The 20,576-nt window shown below is 41.6% G+C and overlaps 1 protein-coding gene across 1 annotated transcript in view; it reads right to left on the bottom strand.

The window, feature by feature from the left end:
* Positions 1–20,576, bottom strand: part of LOC143930040 (alpha-2-macroglobulin-like protein 1) — a 310,325-nt gene that overhangs the window by 17,904 nt on the left and 271,845 nt on the right. The window contains exons 27-34 of the mRNA XM_077453939.1: positions 20,417–20,498; positions 16,313–16,469; positions 13,232–13,306; positions 7,719–7,881; positions 7,391–7,602; positions 3,852–4,067; positions 2,054–2,163; positions 842–932 (exon numbers count right to left, since the gene is read on the bottom strand). Coding sequence (XP_077310065.1) covers positions 842–932; positions 2,054–2,163; positions 3,852–4,067; positions 7,391–7,602; positions 7,719–7,881; positions 13,232–13,306; positions 16,313–16,469; positions 20,417–20,498 — 1,106 coding nt within the window. The remainder of the gene's footprint in view (positions 1–841; positions 933–2,053; positions 2,164–3,851; positions 4,068–7,390; positions 7,603–7,718; positions 7,882–13,231; positions 13,307–16,312; positions 16,470–20,416; positions 20,499–20,576) is intronic.

The raw sequence follows: 20,576 nt of genomic DNA, 5'->3' as shown, positions 1-20,576 counted from the left end.
GTCGAAAGCTTGCGCGATGACGTGTACAGCACGTACGACGGGACTAGAAATAGGAAGTCCAATACACAGCAATGCAACCTTTCGCCGTGTAAATCCTTTCTGAGCATACGCCATTCTTAGTCCATCGAACTAGCCTACTGACGAGCGGATTGTCCGCTGAAACCAAAGTATGACGGACAGTATTACGGAAATTCCGAAATACTTAGTACGCAAGACTGCACGCTGAAAAAGTCCGCTGAAGCCCACACACGAGCGGACTGTCCGCTGAAATGTGTTTCGACGGACTAAGTTGGCCATACAGTCCGCCCATGTGTACGCGGCTTTAGAGTTGCTGGGAATGAGAGGGGTTATATAGGCCTGTCCTCATAGCTTTATTATCCAATCACCTGAAGGCAGCTACATCGTCTAAGATTTCAAGAGCCCGTGTCCTGTAATGTACTCCTTACAGATAAGGCAAAAATCCTATTTCCATATCCAGGAGTTCTCCTTTAAAGCTTTTTCTAAAAAGAGGCGACAGAGAGGTTTATGTGGTCTGTCTCACTGTACAACATCTAAATGTTCTTTTGTAGATCGGGGTCATCTACTGCAATCATTGATGCATCATAAACATGCCGTAAATTAGTCCAAATGCCCCATTTTAAAAGAAGGACATCTCCTGGCCTCAGCCAGTAAAAATGGAAAGTACAGAGTGTTTACAGAGAATACGTATTTCAATATTTTAGTTATTTCAGTATTAACTAAACCTATAAAGGTCCCCATTTGAAATACATTTTCACTTTGGCTGAACATGACTCCTCAGGAAAGGTGGGCATATGTTCCCTGATATAGCCATTACACTCACCTCTTCAATGGACTCTGGCACAGAAACATAGCCAGACAACATCTTGATCTCCATAAGTACCATGTTGGTATTATTTCGACTTCCCTTATACCTGTGATGACAACCAACAGAGCTTGTTTATTTAATGGCTACTTCCACCCAAAATATAAATTCTACTTCATAGTATGAACCCAGTCACCAACACATTAATTTACTGATTATTTGTATGTATATAAATTGTGTGACTGTGGTGGGACATTAAAGTGTAAGCTCTTCTGGTGCACAGACTGAAGTGACTGACTCGGTATTCTCTGTACAGCACTGTGGACAATGTTGGAGCTATATAAAATGTATAATACTATAATGAGACTGCAATAGAACATTAGAGTGTAAGCTGCTCTGGTTTGACCAATGTGACTGGCTCAATGTTCCTGTACAGCACTGTGGAATATGTCAGAGCTATATAAATGTATAATAAAATTGTGTGTGGCTGTGGAAGAGACAATAGAGAGCAAACTCCTCTGGTGCACAGACTGATATAACTGGCTCAGTGTTCGCTGTACAGCACTGTGGAATATGTCAGAGTTATAGACATGTACTGTATAATAATAGTGTGTAACTGAGGTGGGAAATTGGAGTGTAAGCTTCTCTGGTACAGAGACTAATGCCACGTACACACGATTGGAATTCTCATCAGAAAAAGCTCTGATGGTTTTCCTGACGGAATTCCAATGGAATTCGGCTCAAGCTGTCTTGCCTACACACGGTCACACCAAATTCCAATCATTTATAACGCGGTGACGTACAACACGTACGACATGAGTAGAAAAAGGAAGTTCAATAGCCAGTAGCCAATAGCTTCTGTCTCGTAGTTGAATCTGAGCATGCGTGAGTTTTGGCGTGTCGGTGTTGCATACACACGATCGGAATTACCGATAGAAAGTTTTTCCATCGGGAAAATTGAGAACATGCTATCAATTTTTGGATGGCGAAAATTCGGACAGCTAAATTCCGATGGAGCATACACACGGTCGCATTTTCCGATGAAAAGCTCTTATTGCTCTTTTTCTGACCGGAATACCGATTGTGTGTACGCGGCATGATGTGAATGGCTCAGTGTTCTCTGTACTCTGTACTGCATGTTATATCAGAGCTATATAAATGTATAATAATAGGGTGTGACTGTGGTGGGACATTACAGTGCAAGCTTCTCTGAGACTACCATTCTCTCACCAGAATTCCAAAAGGATTGCCATTTTTTCATCTTCCATACACTGAGGCTGAACCGACAAGGAAAATGCAGCTTCTTTTACTTCTGGGGGGGCATGATAACGCTGGACAACCTGTGTAGATATCAATAAAACATAAGCATACTGTCCTAAACAGCAAGAGTTAAAGGGACCATTCCACTTAAAACTAAGTTAGTTTTAGCTGAAGACTGGTTCATGAATCACCTTATGGCTACTTGTATCCACTAGTCTTGAGGAAAATCGCCTTCTCAGGGTTTCTAAAATCGACCCTCTATTCCACATAAAGCCATACATATCTTCAAGTTAAAGTGTATATAAATCCTAATAACAAACTTCTCTTATTTTTACCCTTTTGGTCTGTTAAATATACCATTAAACTTTTGATATATATGGTCAAAAAGTGCCAAAAATACCTGTTGGTCCTTCCAGAAATCTTGTTAGCTGATAACTGTGCTTTCTGCCTGCATTCTTAACCTCCCTGGCGGTATGATTCAGTCTGGATTTAGGTGCTGAAAGCGGTACAATTATTTTGCATGGAAATTTGGCGTTTTATATTGTAGTCCTGTAATTCTTAGGAATAACTCTCTTAAATCTGTTCAAGTCAGACATGTCTAGCAGACATCCCAGGTATGATAACGTTTATAATATAATAAAGAATAATACAAATTATTCAATAATGTAATCAAATCCTAAAACACTGAAAAAGGGACACTTTTTGGTTGCTATGGACAATCTCCAAATTTCAGGCAGAAAAAACTGTATTTATAATATAAAAGTGCATGCAGGGCACTGCACAGACCACTAGGGACAAAGGGGGTGTGTAATTTTTAATACAGCACTGTAATCTGTAAGATTACAGTGCTGTGTGTGTTTTGTATGTTTTTACTTTTTCGAATTTGCCGCCGTTCTCCGCTCCCGTGCGCCGTAACGCCGCAGAGAACGGAGCACAGCGGCATTCGGCACTGTGAATCAAGCCGAGAACAGCTCGATCACACAGCGCGGAGGACATCGCTGGATCCAGGGGACAAGGTAAGTAACTCTCACTGTGTCCTCCCTGTATCCAGCGATGCGATCCCGAGTCTGGCTCAGGGTTATCGCTCCTGTCAGTAAAATCCCAACCCGAGCCAGACTTGGGATTACCGCTAGGGGGGTTAATAGTTACAGTGCAAGGATCGCTTTTTTTTCTTTAATTCTGTCAATCAGTGCTTCCTCAACTTCTATCATTACCCCACCAGTCTTCAGATAACCAGTCTTCAGACAGACAGCTCTGACATGAGGAAGCAAAGCACTGTTCTATCAAGTTGGCCACCTCCACACAGAAACATTATTTACTAAAGCTGGAGAGTGCACAATCAGGCTCACTTCTGTACAGAAACCAATCAGTGTCTAACCTCAGCTTGTTTAATTAAGCATTGGCAATAAAACCGCCAAGCTGATTGGTTTATAAGCAAAAGTGAACCTGATCTTGCACTCTCCAGCCTTAGTAAATAAACTCCTAACGGTATTGAACAAGGCATGGTAAGTCAGTGATGGGCAAGGATCAACTGCAGCAAGACCACAAGCAATACTGTTTATTGGCCTTTTGGTCACTGCTCCCAGATAACACAGTACAGGTACTCTTTAGACCTTTCATTAAACTACCCCGTAGCAACCAACATAAAACTTGGCCCAGCTTGACTGCACTTTCCCTTACCTACCCCATACATTACCTATATACAGCGAGGACTCTACTTCCTCCCTGGAACACAGATAACCCCAACTCTAACACCAACCATCCTCACCTGCATGAAGGCGGTACCAACTCCTGATGCCGTCACCAAGTATTCTCCGGGCACCTCTGGCAGGGTTAACCTCTGCAGCAGGAGTTTGTTATCATTATTGATAAGGATTGTGTGCCGGAATCCTCTCTCTGAGGTCACATCAAGCACTACTTCTCCCGACTTTCCAAAGGTTAGAGCAGCAAATCTTGCCAAACTAAGAAGACCCACAACAGTATCCTGCAAAAACACAGCTTATAGTGAGCTATAGATAAATTATAGATCATTGAAATGATTAACCAGATGTAGGAAGGCAATAATGCAGAGGAAATTTATGAACAAATCCTTAGGCAGGTAAAGTAGTGAAAGTATTTATTTCAACTGTTTAGCTGCTTGCTTAGAGTTCTACTTTATTTCATAAACTAAACCCACTGTTTGCAGGAGGCTATTCCATAATTTATCAGCTCTTATAGTAAAGAACACATAGCTGGAGCTTCCACCACAATGTACAGTATATCTTTCTTAGTGAAGATAGGAGTGATTTAGTGCAATTTTATATAAACCAATCGACCATAAGCTTATGACCCACTGACTGGTTAAGTGATTTTCTGGTTACAATGGCAACTGAAAGCAAACATGTTGTCCCTGATGTTGATATGCTGAAAGCAGAATAAATTGTCAATGCAGTTTGTTGTGCATGGAGCTGCTAAGCTGCAGACCGGTCAGGGTGTTCATGTTGACTTGTGTCCACTGTGTGTGCCTACACTGTGCTGCATGAACATCAGAACTGGACCACGGAGTAATGGAAGGTGGTGGCCTGGTCTGATGAATCATGTTTCATTTTACATCATGTGGATGGCTGGGTGCGTTTGCGTCACTTACCTAGAGAAGAGATAGCACCAGGATGCAGTATTGGAGGAAAGCAAGCCATTGGAGGCAGTGTGATGCATAGATACTAGAGGACATTTATATATTTAATTATTTTGGACTCTCTATCGCTGTTATATTTTCTCACTTATTCTTTACACTAATTCTTAGGTGTAGTTACACCTTAGCGCTGCACTCTATATTTATAATAGCAAATATTGATTTGCTAATGTCACAAGTGGGTGGGTTCGGGGCGCAGTGCTCTGCGCCCCAAGCCCAACCTTTTTGAAGCCAATTTGAGCCTCAAGCACTAATCATTAGACATGTGCAGAGTGAAATATTTCGTTTCGGAATTTCGTTTTCGTCCGAAAAATAAATTTATTTAGTTACTCCCAAAATTCGTTTTTTATTTATTTCGTTTTTCATTCCAAAATTGCATTCGTCCGAAAATCCACATGAATTACAGTCAAATCTGTCTTTGAAAGCTTATGGTGTCTGTCGAATGCATAAAGAAGATTCGACAGAGCTGCTAAACTCTATATAGCCTATAGGCGGAGCATTTGACTCTGGAAATGTACGATTGCAGCGTCGTACAGTTTCGATGCTCTGTTGAATATTATTATAAACGTGTGTGTTTTTCATGTTGAATGAATGGTCTAAGTCTCACAGTATCAGGTGTCAGATAGTGAGTGACTGATAATAACGAATATGGCAGCAACCCATTGTGAGACCGACATGGAGGCATTGGAGGACGTTTCTGGGCCATCTACAAGTGTTTCTGTATATATATTATATACTCGTTCAAACAGAAACTGGTGGACCGGTGATAGCGATCACTGATCAGAGAGGTAACAAGATTCTATAATAATAAATCCCCCCCCCCCCACAACTTAGTGTACTTAGTTCTAGATATTTTACTGCTCCTCCTCTTTGGTTACAATCAGCCAATAACATTCATTATCATCATTATTTTTATTTTACTTCCCCCACCCAATTCCAGAATCTTTTCTCTCTGTCGAATCTTTTCTCTCTATGTCGAATATTTTCTCTCTGTCGAATATTTTCTCTATATAATCTTGGACTAATAGAGGTAAGGTTAGGCACATTCGACCACAGGTTCAATAGACACAGATTGTTATTGTCAGAGTCACATCGAATCTCCTATTCTGTATCGAACTGTTGTAACAACGAAAATGAAAATAAAGCATTTATGTTGAATCTTTCGTTTTTCGGATTCTGCCCTTTCGTTATCGTTTGTCAAAATGAAAATACCTGAAATTCAGACGAAAATGCATTCGGACGAAAACAAATGCACATGTCTCATGTGCTTCCAAAAAAAAAAAAAAACGCCATTGAAACCTAGGAGTGCGATGCCCGCATGGAAATTAGGGGGGTCGCTCACCTGCGCCCCTTATAGACTAGCCTTTGGCTGGTAAATCCACAATGTTACAGTTGTCACTAGAACAGTGTAGCATCCTTGGGTTTAGTTAGGGAGCTCCTCACAAAGTTCCTTGTCAGGAGTAGCTACGGTAGTTGATTATTAGGGATCCATTGACTTCTCCCTAAGTTTGGCTTTGTTGCACTTTTGTCTTCTACCACTAAGTGGCCAGGAGCACTGTTGCCATAGGAGACAGTACATCTACACGTGCAAAAGTGGCACCTTGTTGGGGCCTTTCCCTGCATGCCTGTCCTCCTGTTGAAGTCTTGGAGTCTACCATTTGAAATTGTTACTACTTAAGGGTGTCCTGGCCCTAACTCTCTTTTCCCTGCAAAATAAAAAGGACTATTAAAGAAATAAAACCTCTTTTGCATCCAAGAAGTGTCTGGCGCCCAATGACTTTTACCACTCTTGCACCCACTATGCCTCATAACCCACTACATGTTGAAGGATGTCAGTGGTCTGTTGCCTCAAAGGATTTCATTAGACGTCAGTAGAATTATAGGGGTCTGGTAATGTTGAGTTTTATAAATATTATAGATAGAGACTATCACTTTAAGAATTTGTAATGCACTTTCTTGTTTCTTTCTAGACACAGAATTTTCAGTCTATGATGACCTTCACCTCCAGATAAGAAGCAACAGTTTACTCCTTTTTTTGTTCCGAGAAATGGACTGTCTTATCTAGCTGGTCTGATCCAGTACTGGTTTGGCGGTGCCCATGTTTTCTTTCACTTTCTATCAGTCACATGATGTAACCACCTACTTAACTGTTCCCTTGCTGTTAAGAAGATATGAATGCTGATTGGACTAAACTATACATTCACACCTATAACACACCTAGACTTTATGCAAATTCATAAGTATATATTGTTAAACTTGATGTTTTTAAGTCAGAGACACTTCCTTCTCCTTTCTGCCCTGTAGAGCTGGATAGCTGTGTGTTGTGTCTCTCCACTGCAGTGTGTGAATAAAGCACCTAATATTCTTTTACAAAGATTTGGATCTACTATCTCATCTGATTGTCTTATTTGGAGACTCCCTAACCCGATTTAATAGACTGGAGGAAGTTAAAGACTCTGCTACAACAGGAATAGAGGAGAAAGCTTTCAACAGGGCATCTGTTCCAGTGACAACTGTCTAAAAGGAAATTTTCTCTTATTTTAATGGGATCTTCTCTCATTTCCTTCTGCATATCTGTGACAGGAAGTCATTAAATATCCCTAGGGCACACATATATAGAAAACATTTTTTTTTACCTGTGTGGAACTGAAACCTCCATTTCCGTTTTGCTGTTTGCACATCCAGCGAGTGATGGTCACCATGTCCCCCATGTCCTTGCTGGAGGGGTTTGGAAGGGAAGCAAAGGTCAGGAGGACATATGCCGTTATCTCCACATCTACAGATTTGGGCTTCCCCCAGTATGATTGTTTTTCAACCTTATCCTCCTGACTCCAATACATCATACCGTCTGCAAGGAAAAGGGCATATACATATTTTTATTATCTCCCTTAGTCTTGGTATATGACTTATGATGTAACAATTTGGTGTGACAGTGGTGGGTGAAGATGTGATGTACTACTCTACCTTCTTTTTTCGCTATTCCATCCAGGAGTTGCATGATGTTGGAAAGTTCCTCTGAGCAGTTGGCCAGTGTGTAGGCGTAGGCCTTAAGGGCCATTTTGTATGGAGTGTGTTTTTCTGCAGGTTCATTCTTCAAGCATTGCACAGCTTTTGTCACCATGGAGTCCTGCACCATACAAGGTAAAAATAATAAGCAGCTTATCTAGAGATATCTGTCCCAGATACACATAAAGTAAAAAATTTAATTATTTAGGAAAAGGTCAAATGTCCACAAGTTCATCATCTCTGGCGGTTTCAATGAAGAGTAGGGATAGACAAGTCCTACCAATTTGCTCTAAGCTGGGGCTCAGCAGGGAATTATCAACTAATCTAACCAGTAGACTAATTTACTCCGCGGACTGGTAAAAAGATCTAAAAGATTACTTCCCAGTTCACATCCAACAGGCCTGAATGATAGTGGGCCCCAAACTGGAAAACAGCATTACAAGAAAAGACAAGTGCATTAATAAGGATAAGGATCTGTTTTTCTTTTTTAAAACAAACATGTCATATTTACCTCCTCTGTGCGGTTTTGCACAGAGTGGCCCTGATCCTCCTCTTCTGGGGTCCCTCCGTGGAGCTCCTGGCTCCTCCTCTTCTCGAGTGCCCCATCAGAGAAGTGCTCTTCCTCGGGACACTCGTGTGGGACCGCTCCCATGTCCTGCTGCTGTGTCTATTGACACAGACAGCAGGACCCGACCCCGCCCCCTGCGTCATTTGATTTTATTGACAGCAGTGAGCCAATTGCTCACTATATATATATATATATATATATATATATATATATATATATATGTATACACACACACACACACACACACACACACACACACAGTATCTCACAAAAGTGAGTACACCCCTCATTGCAAAGAACTCTGAGGATCTGAAAAAAATTATTGTTGCTTTACATAAAGATGGCCTAGGCTATAAGAAGATTGCCAAGACCCTGAAACTGAGCTGCAGTATGGTAGCCAAGACCATATAGCAGTTTAAAAGGACAGGTTCCACTGAGAACAGGCCTCGCCATGGTCGACCAAAGAAGTTGAGTGCACATGCTCAGCGTCATATCCAGAGGATGTCTTTGGGAAATAGAAAAATGAGTGCTGTCAGCATTTCTGCAGAGATTGAAGGGGTGGGGGGGGGGGGGGGGGTCAGCCTGTCAATGCTCAGACCATATGCCGCACACTGCATCAAATTGGTCTGTATGGCTGTTGTCCCAGAAGGAAACCTCTTCTAAAAATGATGCACAAGAAAGTCCTCAGTTTGCTGAAGACAAGCAGACTAAGGACATGGATTACTGGAACCATGTCCTGTGGTCTGATGAGACCAAGGTAAACCTATTTGGTTCAGATGGTGTCAAGCATGTATGGCAGCAAGCAGGTGAAGAGTACAAAGACAAGTTTGTCTTGCCTACAGTCAAGTATGGTGGTGGTCTGGGGCTGCATGAGTGTTGCCGGCACTGGGGAGCTACAGTTCATTGAGGGAACAATGAATGCCAACATGTACTGTGACATATTGAAGCAGAGCATGATCCTCTCCCTAGGGAGACTGGTCCACAGGGCAGTATTCCAACATGCTAACAACCCCAAACACACCTCCAACACGACCAATGCCTTACTAAAGAAGCTGGGGGTAAAGGTGATGGACTGGCCAAGCATGTCTCCAGACCTAAACCCTATTTGGCATTTGTGGGGCATCCTCAAATGGAAGGTGGAGGAAGTGCAAGGTCTCTAACATCCACCAGCTCTGTAAAGTCTTCATGGAGGAGTGGAAGAGGAACAAGTGGCAACCTGTGAAGCTCTGGTGAACTCCATGCCCAAGAGGGTTAAAGCAGTGCTGGAAAATAATGGTGGTCACACAATACATTGACACTTTGGGCCCAATTTGGAGATTTTCACTTAGGGGTGTACTCACTTTTCTTTCCAGCGGGGGGGGGGGGGGGGGGGGGACACAGGGGCAGCTGCAGCAGTAACATGTTACACCCTGAATACGGTGAACTTATCCTTTAGAGGGTGTTCTAATTCAACCATCCATAATTAAAAGAAAAGACTGGACTGGGACTTTAAAGTTGTATTTTCCCCCTCTCCCCTTATGAACATGCTAATGAAACATTTATATAAAATAATTCAGATTGAATTGCATACCCTATTTTAGATCGATCAATGTCATTGCTCGGTCTCTGTGCTCCTCTATGTAATGCAGAAAGATCACAGTTGGTGGGAGGGTCCTGGTATGATGCTGTACATAGCTTCCTGATAAAATCACAGAACCCGGCCTCAGTATTCAAAATCCATCAGGCCTGATGCAAGCTGTGGGCTGGTTATTGGGAAGAGTTATGCAAATATCAAAATTCCCTGATGGGTGGATGCCAGTCTGGAGGAGTGAGTGTTCCTAGGCAAGCTGGATTCACACTGACACCGCCCTAGGAACTAGGAATTGTTCACATGTGATGATGAGTCTCCCCAACCAGGAAATGAGGTGGGCAGTATGTGACTTCCTGCAGCTTCTAATGCATATTGTGAGAAGCTCACAGTGTGCAGTGAAATCAGAGTAAGTAATTTTTGTTCAGGAGAGGAGACTGTAGAACTGTGCAAGACTAAAAGCGGACCTCCACCCTAAAGTGGAAGTTCCGCTCACCGGAACCCCCCCCCCCCTCCGGTGCCACAATTGGCACTTTTCAGGGGGGAGGGGGTGCAGATATCTGGATTATACAGGTATCTGCACCCACTTCCGGGAATAGCTAACCGCAGATTTCCTGCCAGTTCCCCCCACCCCCCGCCCCCCCTTGTGTTCTGGGAAACACACAGTTCCCAGGACACAACAGGGACCAGCAAAGACGCACAGTGTGACTCGTGCATGCGCAGTAGGGAACCAGGCAGTGAAGCCGCAATGCTTCACTTCCTGATTCCCTGACAGAGGATGGTGGCGGGGCCAGCTGAGAGACGAGCGATTGCTCGTCATCTGCTACCAACATCGCTGGACCCTGGGACAGGAAAGGTGGCACTCCTCTTGAAGGGAAGGCTGGAGCTTTTCTTTAATTACCACCACATTGATAAAAAACAAAAAAAAACTCAGATCTATTGCACGGACAGAACACGCATGTGAGCTTCCATACTACATAGTGATTAGGGATGGGCAAACGGTTTGGCCCAAGCATACGTTCGGGTCGAACTTAGGTGGTGCGGACGTTCGGCGAACAATGAACATCATGCGGTGTTCGCGGCAAATTCGAAAGCTGTGGAACACCGTTAACATCTATAGGACACTAACATGAAAAACCAAAAGTGCTCATTTTAAAGGCTTATAGGTAAGTTATTGTCATAAAAATTGTTTGGAGACCCAGGTCCTGCCCCAGGGGACACATATCAATGCAAAAAAAAAAAGTTTTAAAAACGGTTGTTTTTTCGGGAGCAGTGATTTTAATAATGTTTAAAGTGAAACAATAGAATTGGCTGCTCAATGACCAGGCAATTTTTTGCGATACGGCACTGCGTAGATTTAAGTGACAATTGCGTGGTCATGCGATGTTGTACCCAAACAAAATTGACGTCCTTTTTTCCCCTACAAATAGAGCTTTCTTTTGGTGGTATTTGATCATCTCTGTGATTTTTTATTTTTTGCGCTATAAACAAAAAAAGAGCAACAATTTTGAAAAAAAAAACACAATATTTTGTACATTTTGCTGTGATAAAGAGCCCCATTTTTTTTTTTAAATCAATTGTTTTCCTCAGTTTAGGCCGATATGTATTCTTCTACATATTTTTGGTAATAAAAATCCCAAAAAGCGCATATTTTTATTTATGGTTTGCGCAAAAGTTATAGTGTCTACAAAATAGGGGATACATTTATGGCATTTTTATTATTATTTTTTATTATTAGTAATGGTGGCAAGCTGCAATTTTTATCGAGACTGTGACATTATGGCAGACACATTGGACACTTTTGACAAATTTTTGGGTCGATTGACAATTATACAGTAATCATTGCTATAAAAATGCACTGATTACTGTATAAATGTCACTGGCAGGGAAGGAGTTAACACTAGGGGGTAATTAAGGGGGGTGATCAAGGGGTTAACTGTGTTCCCTATGTGTGTGTTCTAACTGTGGGGGATGGGCCTCACTAGAGGAGATGAGAGACTGTGGTTCCCAGCTCATAGGAACTATCAATCTCTCTGTCCTTTCCTCACAGAACTGGGATGTGTTATTGACATCCCCGCTGGGCAACGGGCATGTGCGCGTGGGCCTGCTATCCTGTGTAACGTATATCTACGAAGGTTTGCGGAATCGTGCCGGCCTGTTGCAATAAAAATGATGGCGGCTGGTCGGCAAGTGGTTAAATATTGTGCCTGGGGGGTGTTTATAGTATGCCTTTAAAGTGACGCAGTTTTCCTGTGTTTAGAACAGTATCACAGCAATATGACACTTCTAAAAGGAAAAAAAGTAATTTAAAACTGATCGCGGCTGTAATAAATTGTCGGATTCGGGCAATATAGATAAAACTCATTGGAAAAAAAACGGCATGGGTTTCCCATTACCATTACTCCATTACCAGGCCATTTGGGTCTGGTATAAATATTAAGGGGAACCCCGAACCAAAAACTTTTTAAAAAATGTGTGGAGGGGCCCCCAAAATTCATAACAGGCCCTTCAGGTCTGGTATGGATATTAAGGGGAACCCTGTGCCAATTTTGTTTTTAAAAAATGGCGTAGGGCTCTCCCCCAAAATCCATACCGGACCCTTATCCAAGCACGCAACCTGGCAGGCCAAAGGAAAAGGGGGGAGAAGAGGGCAGGGCAGGACCCGGGTCCCCAAACACTTTCTGTGGCAATAACTTGCATATAAGCCTTTAAAATTAGCACTTTTGTATTTTCATATTCGTGTCCCATAGACTTTAACGGTGTTCATGTGTTCATCCGAATTGTTTGCCTGTTTGCAAGTTCTGCTGCGAACCGAACTGGGGGGTGTTCGGCTCGTCCTTAAAGCGGTTGTATAGTCTTAATTTGAATTTTTACCTACAGGTAAGCCTATAATAAGGCTTACCTGTAGGTAAAAAAAAATCTCCTAAACCTGTAAGGTTTAGGAGATATTCCCCTGGCAATGAGCCGCCGACTGCAGCGGCGCATGCGCACAGGGGATTCTCGGCTGGAAACCTGGCAGACGCCGGACCCTGCCGGAAAGAAATCTCCAGCGCACGCACAGGAGCGACGATATCGCTGCTCCGGCCACTCACAGCGCCAGAGCCGCAATACCCGGAAGACACGCCGAGGGAACATGTCAGCTCCCTCCGCGTGTATCGGGTGAGATGTCGGGGGCTCGTTCTAAGGTAAGTATTTCATAATGAGCTGGTATGCGGTATACCAGCTCATTATGCCTTTTGCCTTGCAGGTGTGAAAAAAAAACAAAAAAAAACAACATGTCAGCGGGTTTACTACTGCTTTAATAGTAATATGTAATGTGAAGGACACCAAACTTACACTGGTCTCTAGTCCACTTTCCAACAAGGCCACTATAATGTAAGCCGTGAGAGAGATCTCATCATCCACGCCACCCTGCCAGATGAGTGAAAAACAGCAGTTAGAGTTTATTTCTGTTAAAATAAAATTTTAAATAAAAACATTTTCTAAAAGCCCAATGATGTAATCTACCAGCTGGTCCTCAGAGCACCCCTGTTGTGCAGATTCCATGGTGGTACATGCATGACTTACAACTGCTGTTATACGACTTAAGGGGAACCTTTAGTAGTTTTGAGTAGTTTTAAAATTGTTTAAAATGTTTTTATATTGATGTCTTTTTTAATACTACTATTTAAATAACATCTTTGCTTTGCAAAATAAATATTCAACACAGGATGCAACAATGACATAGGGTTATTTTTTATTTATGTATTCACTTATTCATTGACCATTGAATTGTGTGGGTTTTAATTATTTAATTAATTATTTGATTAATTATTTAAATTGTCTAATTAGACACAATGTTTAATTCATTTTCTGAGGTGTGATTGTTTGCTATGATTAAGCACTACAGCTAGTGCGAAACGTCAGCATTTTCCTTGTTTGCTGAGCTTGTTGAGCTGTGATGTAATCCTTCAATAAAGTAAAATGGTTCTTCTGAGGAGCGCGGCAGTCCAGAGCTTGTTTTTCATTGGGTAAAATGTTTTTATACTGATGCCTTTTTAATACTACTATTTAAATAACATCTTTGCTTTGCAAAATAAATATTCAACACAGGATGCACCAATGACATAGGGTTTCTATTGGTTATTTATGGAGGGAACACAGCAGGGACTGCTTCCTTAAACTGGTTGTAAACCTGATTCATGAAATTTGACCTAGGCACATATATCTGTATTGTTTATTTATCTCTCTCTAAAGCCCTGAGTCTTGTGTGTTTCGGCTGTTTCGTTCCTCTGTTATCAGCATGATAACTTCTGGCAAGTTCTCAGAGATGGGAGATAAAAGCAGCTGAAAATTTGTGTAGAGGGAGGTTGCTATCAATGGATTAGCATAGAGCTTGTCTTGTCACAGCTCAGCTCTGAAAGTATCTTCGTTCTGCCTATGTGGAGGGGGGAGATACCTTTCCTCCAATCAGCTGTCTCCCAGTGTAAGCCAAGAATACACTCCCACTGCTGAATGAGGAAGTGAAAATTCTAACACCATGTAAGAATTCTAAAGGATATATAAAGCTGAAGACATCAGATATACATGTAAAACTTGTAGGGAGATTTGTTTCCTCCCTGTGTATCATCTGAGGCTGTTCACTTCACTGGGTAGTTTTTACCTTGTATGGAAAACACAGGAAAAATGTTTCCCTTTAAATCCTGTGGGACTTTTCACACCACTGTGTGCTGTGTGAAAAGTTCTGCATTCTGCATCTTTGGTGCAGTTTTGAAAACCGCACCAAAAAAGCTTCCCATTGAAATTAATGGAAATCGCTGTTAAATAACAGTAAGAATACACCCACAATTTCTGCGCGTTTTTGCGTCACGTCCATTTTTCACAGGTGCAGATGGTCCAAAAATACACCAGAAATGCACAGGAAACATATCCCCATCAAATCATTCTCTGCAGATATTACCTTTTGTACCACCCCCTCCCTTTAGAATGTAAGCTCTACGAGCAGGGCCCTCCTGTACCTTTTTGTATTGAACTGTACTGTAATTGTGTTGCCCCCCCCCCCCCCCTATACAATGTAAAGCGCTGTGTAAACTGTTGGCGCTATATAAATCGTGTATAATAATAATAATCTGAAATGCAAATCACTGTAAAATTGCATATGTGTTTTTACCATAATTTTGCTACAGATCAGTGTAAAAGGGGCCTTAGGTTGCTATCTTTAAATTAAATCTGGGATGTAGCCCTACTGAGGGAGAGGATGGAGTCACTACTCTGACTCTGACCTGACAGTGTTGATTTCAGCTTAACGTGTATTTCCACTTTTGCAGTTAAAGCGCAATAACACCTACTTTATATGTATTATATGTTCTCATTCACATAGCAAAAAACTTACAACATATTTCAAAACTGCCAGTTACATTTTCAAGTGCTTATTTCCTTAAAAACTCCAGGACTGAAAAATCCTATTTCTTTCTCTTTGTATATAATTTTTTTTAATAATAATATTTAACGCTTTCTGTACTGTGCTGTCAGATCACATTATCAGTTGTGAACTCGATTTGCACACTGTCTGTCCTAACAAATGGTTAAAGATCTTGACCCTGGGTTTCTTCATTGTATGTTAATGAGGGAAACTCAGTCTGTCCCTGGGGCACTTGAACTTTGCCCAGAAGCCTGTTCCCAAGAAAAAATGTTTGTGAATTGTATTGTGGTTCCCAATAAATATCCAAAAGGTAAGAATGATATTTTTTTAATTTTTTGGGGGGAATTTTATTGTGGATCTCTTATGTTTCACTGCAAAAGTGGAAACACACTTTGATTTACATAAACTGCTTTTATTTATTTATTTATTTATTTTTTAGTAAAGTAGCCAAGGGTAACTGGGAAAACTATTAGGAAAAGCTGAGAGCTCCACCTACTGGATGAATATACAAATACAGAAAATGAATGTGCAACATTTTATATTTACCCCATTAGAAAAAGAAATGACATTACAGTTTATCAGTTTATAGTTGAGACACACAACAGTAAAAATGGATTGATGAGCAGAGCTAGGAATTATGGCAGATAGATCACGTTGCTGGTATATTTGTAATACTTTAGAACACCCCTGTAAATGTGGTTTAGACTGAATATAAAATAAAACGCCATGCACAAATCCTGTCTAAAATATTCTAAAAACTGTATAACTGAAACAATCCAGTTTTTACTTTCTCTGATAATTACAGTGCCATTCGTTGTTTTCTCTAACTACAAGCACACTTTAAATAAAAGTCCCAAAAAGTTACCACAATCATTTAAAATTAACAGCAAATAAATTTAATAAAAATATTATTAAAATAAATGACTAAATACAAATGTCTTTCCGCTAAACAATTGTAACACTACAAAACAGCAAAGTGATACAATGAATGAATTATGATTTGGCGCTTGCCTCACCTTCATGCCATTATTCAGCAGTTGTCCTGTGGCCTTGAAGCAGCCGTTGTCTTTTTGTTGTTTCGCCAGAAAACTCATACCTTCTTTTATGTGTTTATCATCGATGAAAATAAAGTCCCGAGCCTGCCAAAAACTCATTATAACAAAAGCTGTGAGCCTAGAAATAAGGATCAAGACAAACATGGCCTCCACCAGTTAGTCACATGATATTGTCAATACTCCCATCACACATGTTCTTGAAATCGGCTCAAACGTTACGGGTGCTGCATCAACAACCAGCTGGAGACTAGAAACATCACAGATCACAGGTCAATGCACATATTTGCCAGCACACCATTGATCACCAAGTGTCATCTGAAGCTTAAAGAGTGATCATATCACAAAGGACCAAATGCATGGTTTTGGAGCTGGGGAACCCCTTTGTCAGGCATGTGATGATGAAAGGGTCCTGTGTGGCTCCGAAATGTTGCACTTGGTCCTTTGTGATATGATCATACTTCAGGCAGGGCCGTCTTTATGGCAGGGCAAAAGGGGCAGCTGCCCTGGGCCCTGTCATTGTTGTGGGGCCCAAAGCAGCTGCCTCATACTTGCCAACTATCCCAGTTTAAATTTCCTTGTGTCTTGCTGTGTCCTGATATCTCAGTGTGAAGTGCTGCTACTAATGCTGCCCAGCTCTGCCCTATTGTTGTGTACAGATGACTCACCTGCATACCCTGTGTTTACATGTAAATAAGCGGCATTCATATGTAAATAGCAGTGACATGCATATGTAAATAGCTGAAGTCAACAGAATTGATATGTAAATAAAGGCAGCATTCATATGTATATCATACACCGCTGCAGTGAGGATACGATGTGCTGTAACCTATAGCAGCCAGTGAGCAGTATTACTGTGCAGTAATCTCTAGCAGCCAATCAACAAGCAGAAATCATGTGCTGTAACCTCTAGCAACTAATCAGTTAGCCTTAAGGAGTGCTGTAACCTCTAGCCACCTGTCAGTGAGCGGTAATGATATGCTGTAACCTCTGGCAACCAATCACAATTGCTGCCTGATCTGATACAGTAAACTGATTTTAAGTCTAGCTGCTATTTATTTTATGTCTCAGAGAAGGTGGAGAGCGAAATTGCATGGAGGGAGGGGGGCCCTAAGAAAATTTTTGCCCATGGCCCAATCAATATTAAAGACGACCCTGACTTCAGGAGAAGCTTCAGATGACACTTGATTTGCATTGTGCTGGAAATATGTGCATTGGTCTATGATGTCACAAGTCTAAATTTTGCAAGTTGAAAATGTTATAAGTACAACCTCTAGTAAATACTAAAAAGGAGATTTCAGTTTGCTGAAGTTGGATGAAAAAGATTAATTCTGATTGGTTGTTAACAGAATGTAACTACAACTCATGGGGCCCCATTGCAAAATTTTGATGTCACCATCCAGCTGCCTCTCCTTGTGACATCAAGGATAGGAGGCAGAAGCCGCCCCATACACACACACACACACACACACACACACACACACACACACCTCTTTAACCACCCCAGCCAGCAAGGCAATACATGTACTCACAGGTTGGAAGAGATGCAACAGCAAGATCTCAAACCATGATCTAGTGCATCTGACCTCAGCTCTTCTGTAATGGAAACCCTAGGGCTCCAAAACAACCAAGTAGGCTAGTAGGGCTATGTTTATGCCACAAGTCGTCAAGAGCTAAGTATTATACCTATTGATTATTTGAATGGGTGGTGTGCTAATGCAGATTTCTAAATTTTATTATGCATAGAGCAGAACATTTTGCCATACTTGATTTTGGCATGAAAACACTAACCCAGATTTAACCAAAACTGGCTTCTAAATTCTCCATGCAGCAGCCCCTGCTTTGGCAATCACATGACTTTTTTTATTAGCAAAGGGTTACAGTTAGCAATGGGCTGGGTTAGCTGGGTGAAAGGAGCTTTCACAACCCCCAGGAAAAATGTAAAGCTCATTTCTAACAATGAAGTTTAGGTATAGCAACATTAACATAGTTACAGCTGTGTCCTGTTCACCGTTTCTGGTCCGATTTCAGTCCAAATTTTTATCTGAATTCGGACCTGAAATGGACCATAAGACTCACAGGACTGTTCAACTTGCCTGCAACCCTCCCGGAGCTGTGTGAAATGGCTCCATAGAGAGCTGGTCACAGTCTCTTGACGTGGGAATTGGATGCGGGGAAACCTGCAATCAATTCAGAATAGTGTGACTCCAGCCTTAAAGTTATACTAAAAGGTAAAAAGAGAACCCAGATTCCCCTCTTCTGGGGTCCCCTGCCAGCGCTCCTCGGTCCTCCGCCCTGCCGAGTGCCCCCACAGCAAATCACTTGCTATGGGAGCACTTCTGCATGTCCACACAGAGCACGCCTCAGCCCTGCCCCCTGTTCCCTCTTCACTCCCTGTGAATGACAGTGGCTGCTGTCTCTGAGCCAATGAGAAGGGAGAGAGCAGAGAGAGCTGCTGCTCTTGGACACAGGCTGGATCACGATCAGACTCAGGTAAGTATTAGGAGGGGCGCTAAACACAGAAGGTTTTTTACCTTCATGTATGAAACTAAAAAACAATGCATTCAGCCTTTACAATCACTTTAATAATGGGCAAAAAGTGCAAAATGCACTAAAGTAAAATGGAAAATCCTTTAGTAAAATTCCTAATATCACTCATCCCTAAAAATCCAAGACAATGGAGCAAATTCTAGACTTGCTCTTTTTTCTTGATGCTTACCAATCATTTTCAATTTGTTTGGCATAAAATGGCAATCTTCCTATTTTACAACAGAATTCACTAACTACAGTAAGCACGCATTATTTGAAAGTTCATCTGTTGGGGAGTTGAAATTGTAGAGTTCTAAGGTTTTGTTCACATCTATTGCACACCTAGAAACAAACTGCTCTTAGCAGGTGCGTAAGGTTGCCATTAATTCCTAATGGCACCACCATGGATAGGCAAATGCGCACATCAAACTGCATGGTGTCACAGCATTATGCTCTGCAGTGTGCTGCAACTTTACAAAAGGGTTGGGGACTGCTTTCCCTGTGTTTCTTGTGGGTAGGGCAGCTTATTGAAATGAATAGGCTGCCCTTACACCAGCAATGTGCAGACGTGCATGCATCCTAGGTCGCACTGTACCAATGTGAACCTATCTTAATGGCTGCCATAGATGGATCAAATTTCATCTGACCACTCAACTCAACAAAAGCCTATTTTTTTCAATGTTGGCTGAACAGTGAATACAACCAATCTGACCAATCTGATGCAGTCACTGGGTGGGTGTTTGACAGCCGAGTGTGCTGTAGCTGTCAGAATACAATAATCTGCAAGGGGGAGCAGATAAGGATTGAGCCTTACCCAGAAAAATTTGAGCTAAGAAGCTATAAATTGCAGGGTGTACTGGCCAATGTGTCTATATACAATGGTGAAAAATCAACTACCTATGATTTTAACTTATCTTTCTTTTTCAGGTCCAAAGTGAAGGTGGCAGCACCTTCAGAAAATTTCAATGTGGAAAAGCATAAGACCATAATACATTTTAATAATCAATTTTAAAACTGGCCATTTCGGTGTTGAAAATGAGAAACCCAGTGGAAGGCCTTTGTGAAAGCCATCCATGAAATCCAATGACAGAAACAGGCCTTCCACTGGGTTTCTCACTTTCAACACTGAAATGACCAGTTTGACAACCCAACGTTCGACTGTTGCATATGAAGGGCCACTGTCGCCCAAGGTTGTGATATTTCATCATGGATAAGCTTCGCAACTTTCCCTTGGAGAAACAGGAACTTGATTATGGTCCTATGCTCTTCCACACTGAATTTTTCTGGATGTCCTGCCATGTTCAATTTGGACCTAAAAAATAAAGATAATTTAAAATCATAAGCAGTTGATTTTTGTATCATTGAATATAGACAAATTGGCCAGTACGCCCTACAATTTACAGCTTCCTAGCTCAAATTTTTCTGGGTAAGGCTCAATACTTATCAGCACCCCCTCATATATGTGTAAATCTATACAAGTATGGCTAGCTTTAGCCTGTATGTCTTGTCTGGCTGCCACCCGATGAGCGCCATGCTTACCATGTGTTGCCCTCTTTATCCCTTGTGCCAAAGGCACTATAAGAGCCATCTGGGTGCTTGAAAGTCAGCTGACGTTGTAGTCCTGGAGGAACATAATTTAGTTAATAAATCTTAGAGGATTTCAATGAAAAAAATTATTTTTCAGCATTGCTCTATGTAA

The sequence above is a fragment of the Lithobates pipiens genome, unplaced genomic scaffold (genome assembly GCF_037356315.1).
Source record: "Lithobates pipiens isolate NorthernLeopardFrog02 unplaced genomic scaffold, aLitPip1_a1.2 Scaffold_25, whole genome shotgun sequence".
NCBI classification, from domain to species: domain Eukaryota; kingdom Metazoa; phylum Chordata; class Amphibia; order Anura; family Ranidae; genus Lithobates; species Lithobates pipiens.
Note: the sequence above shows the minus strand (reverse complement) of the source record. Positions and strands in the feature narration are given on the sequence as shown.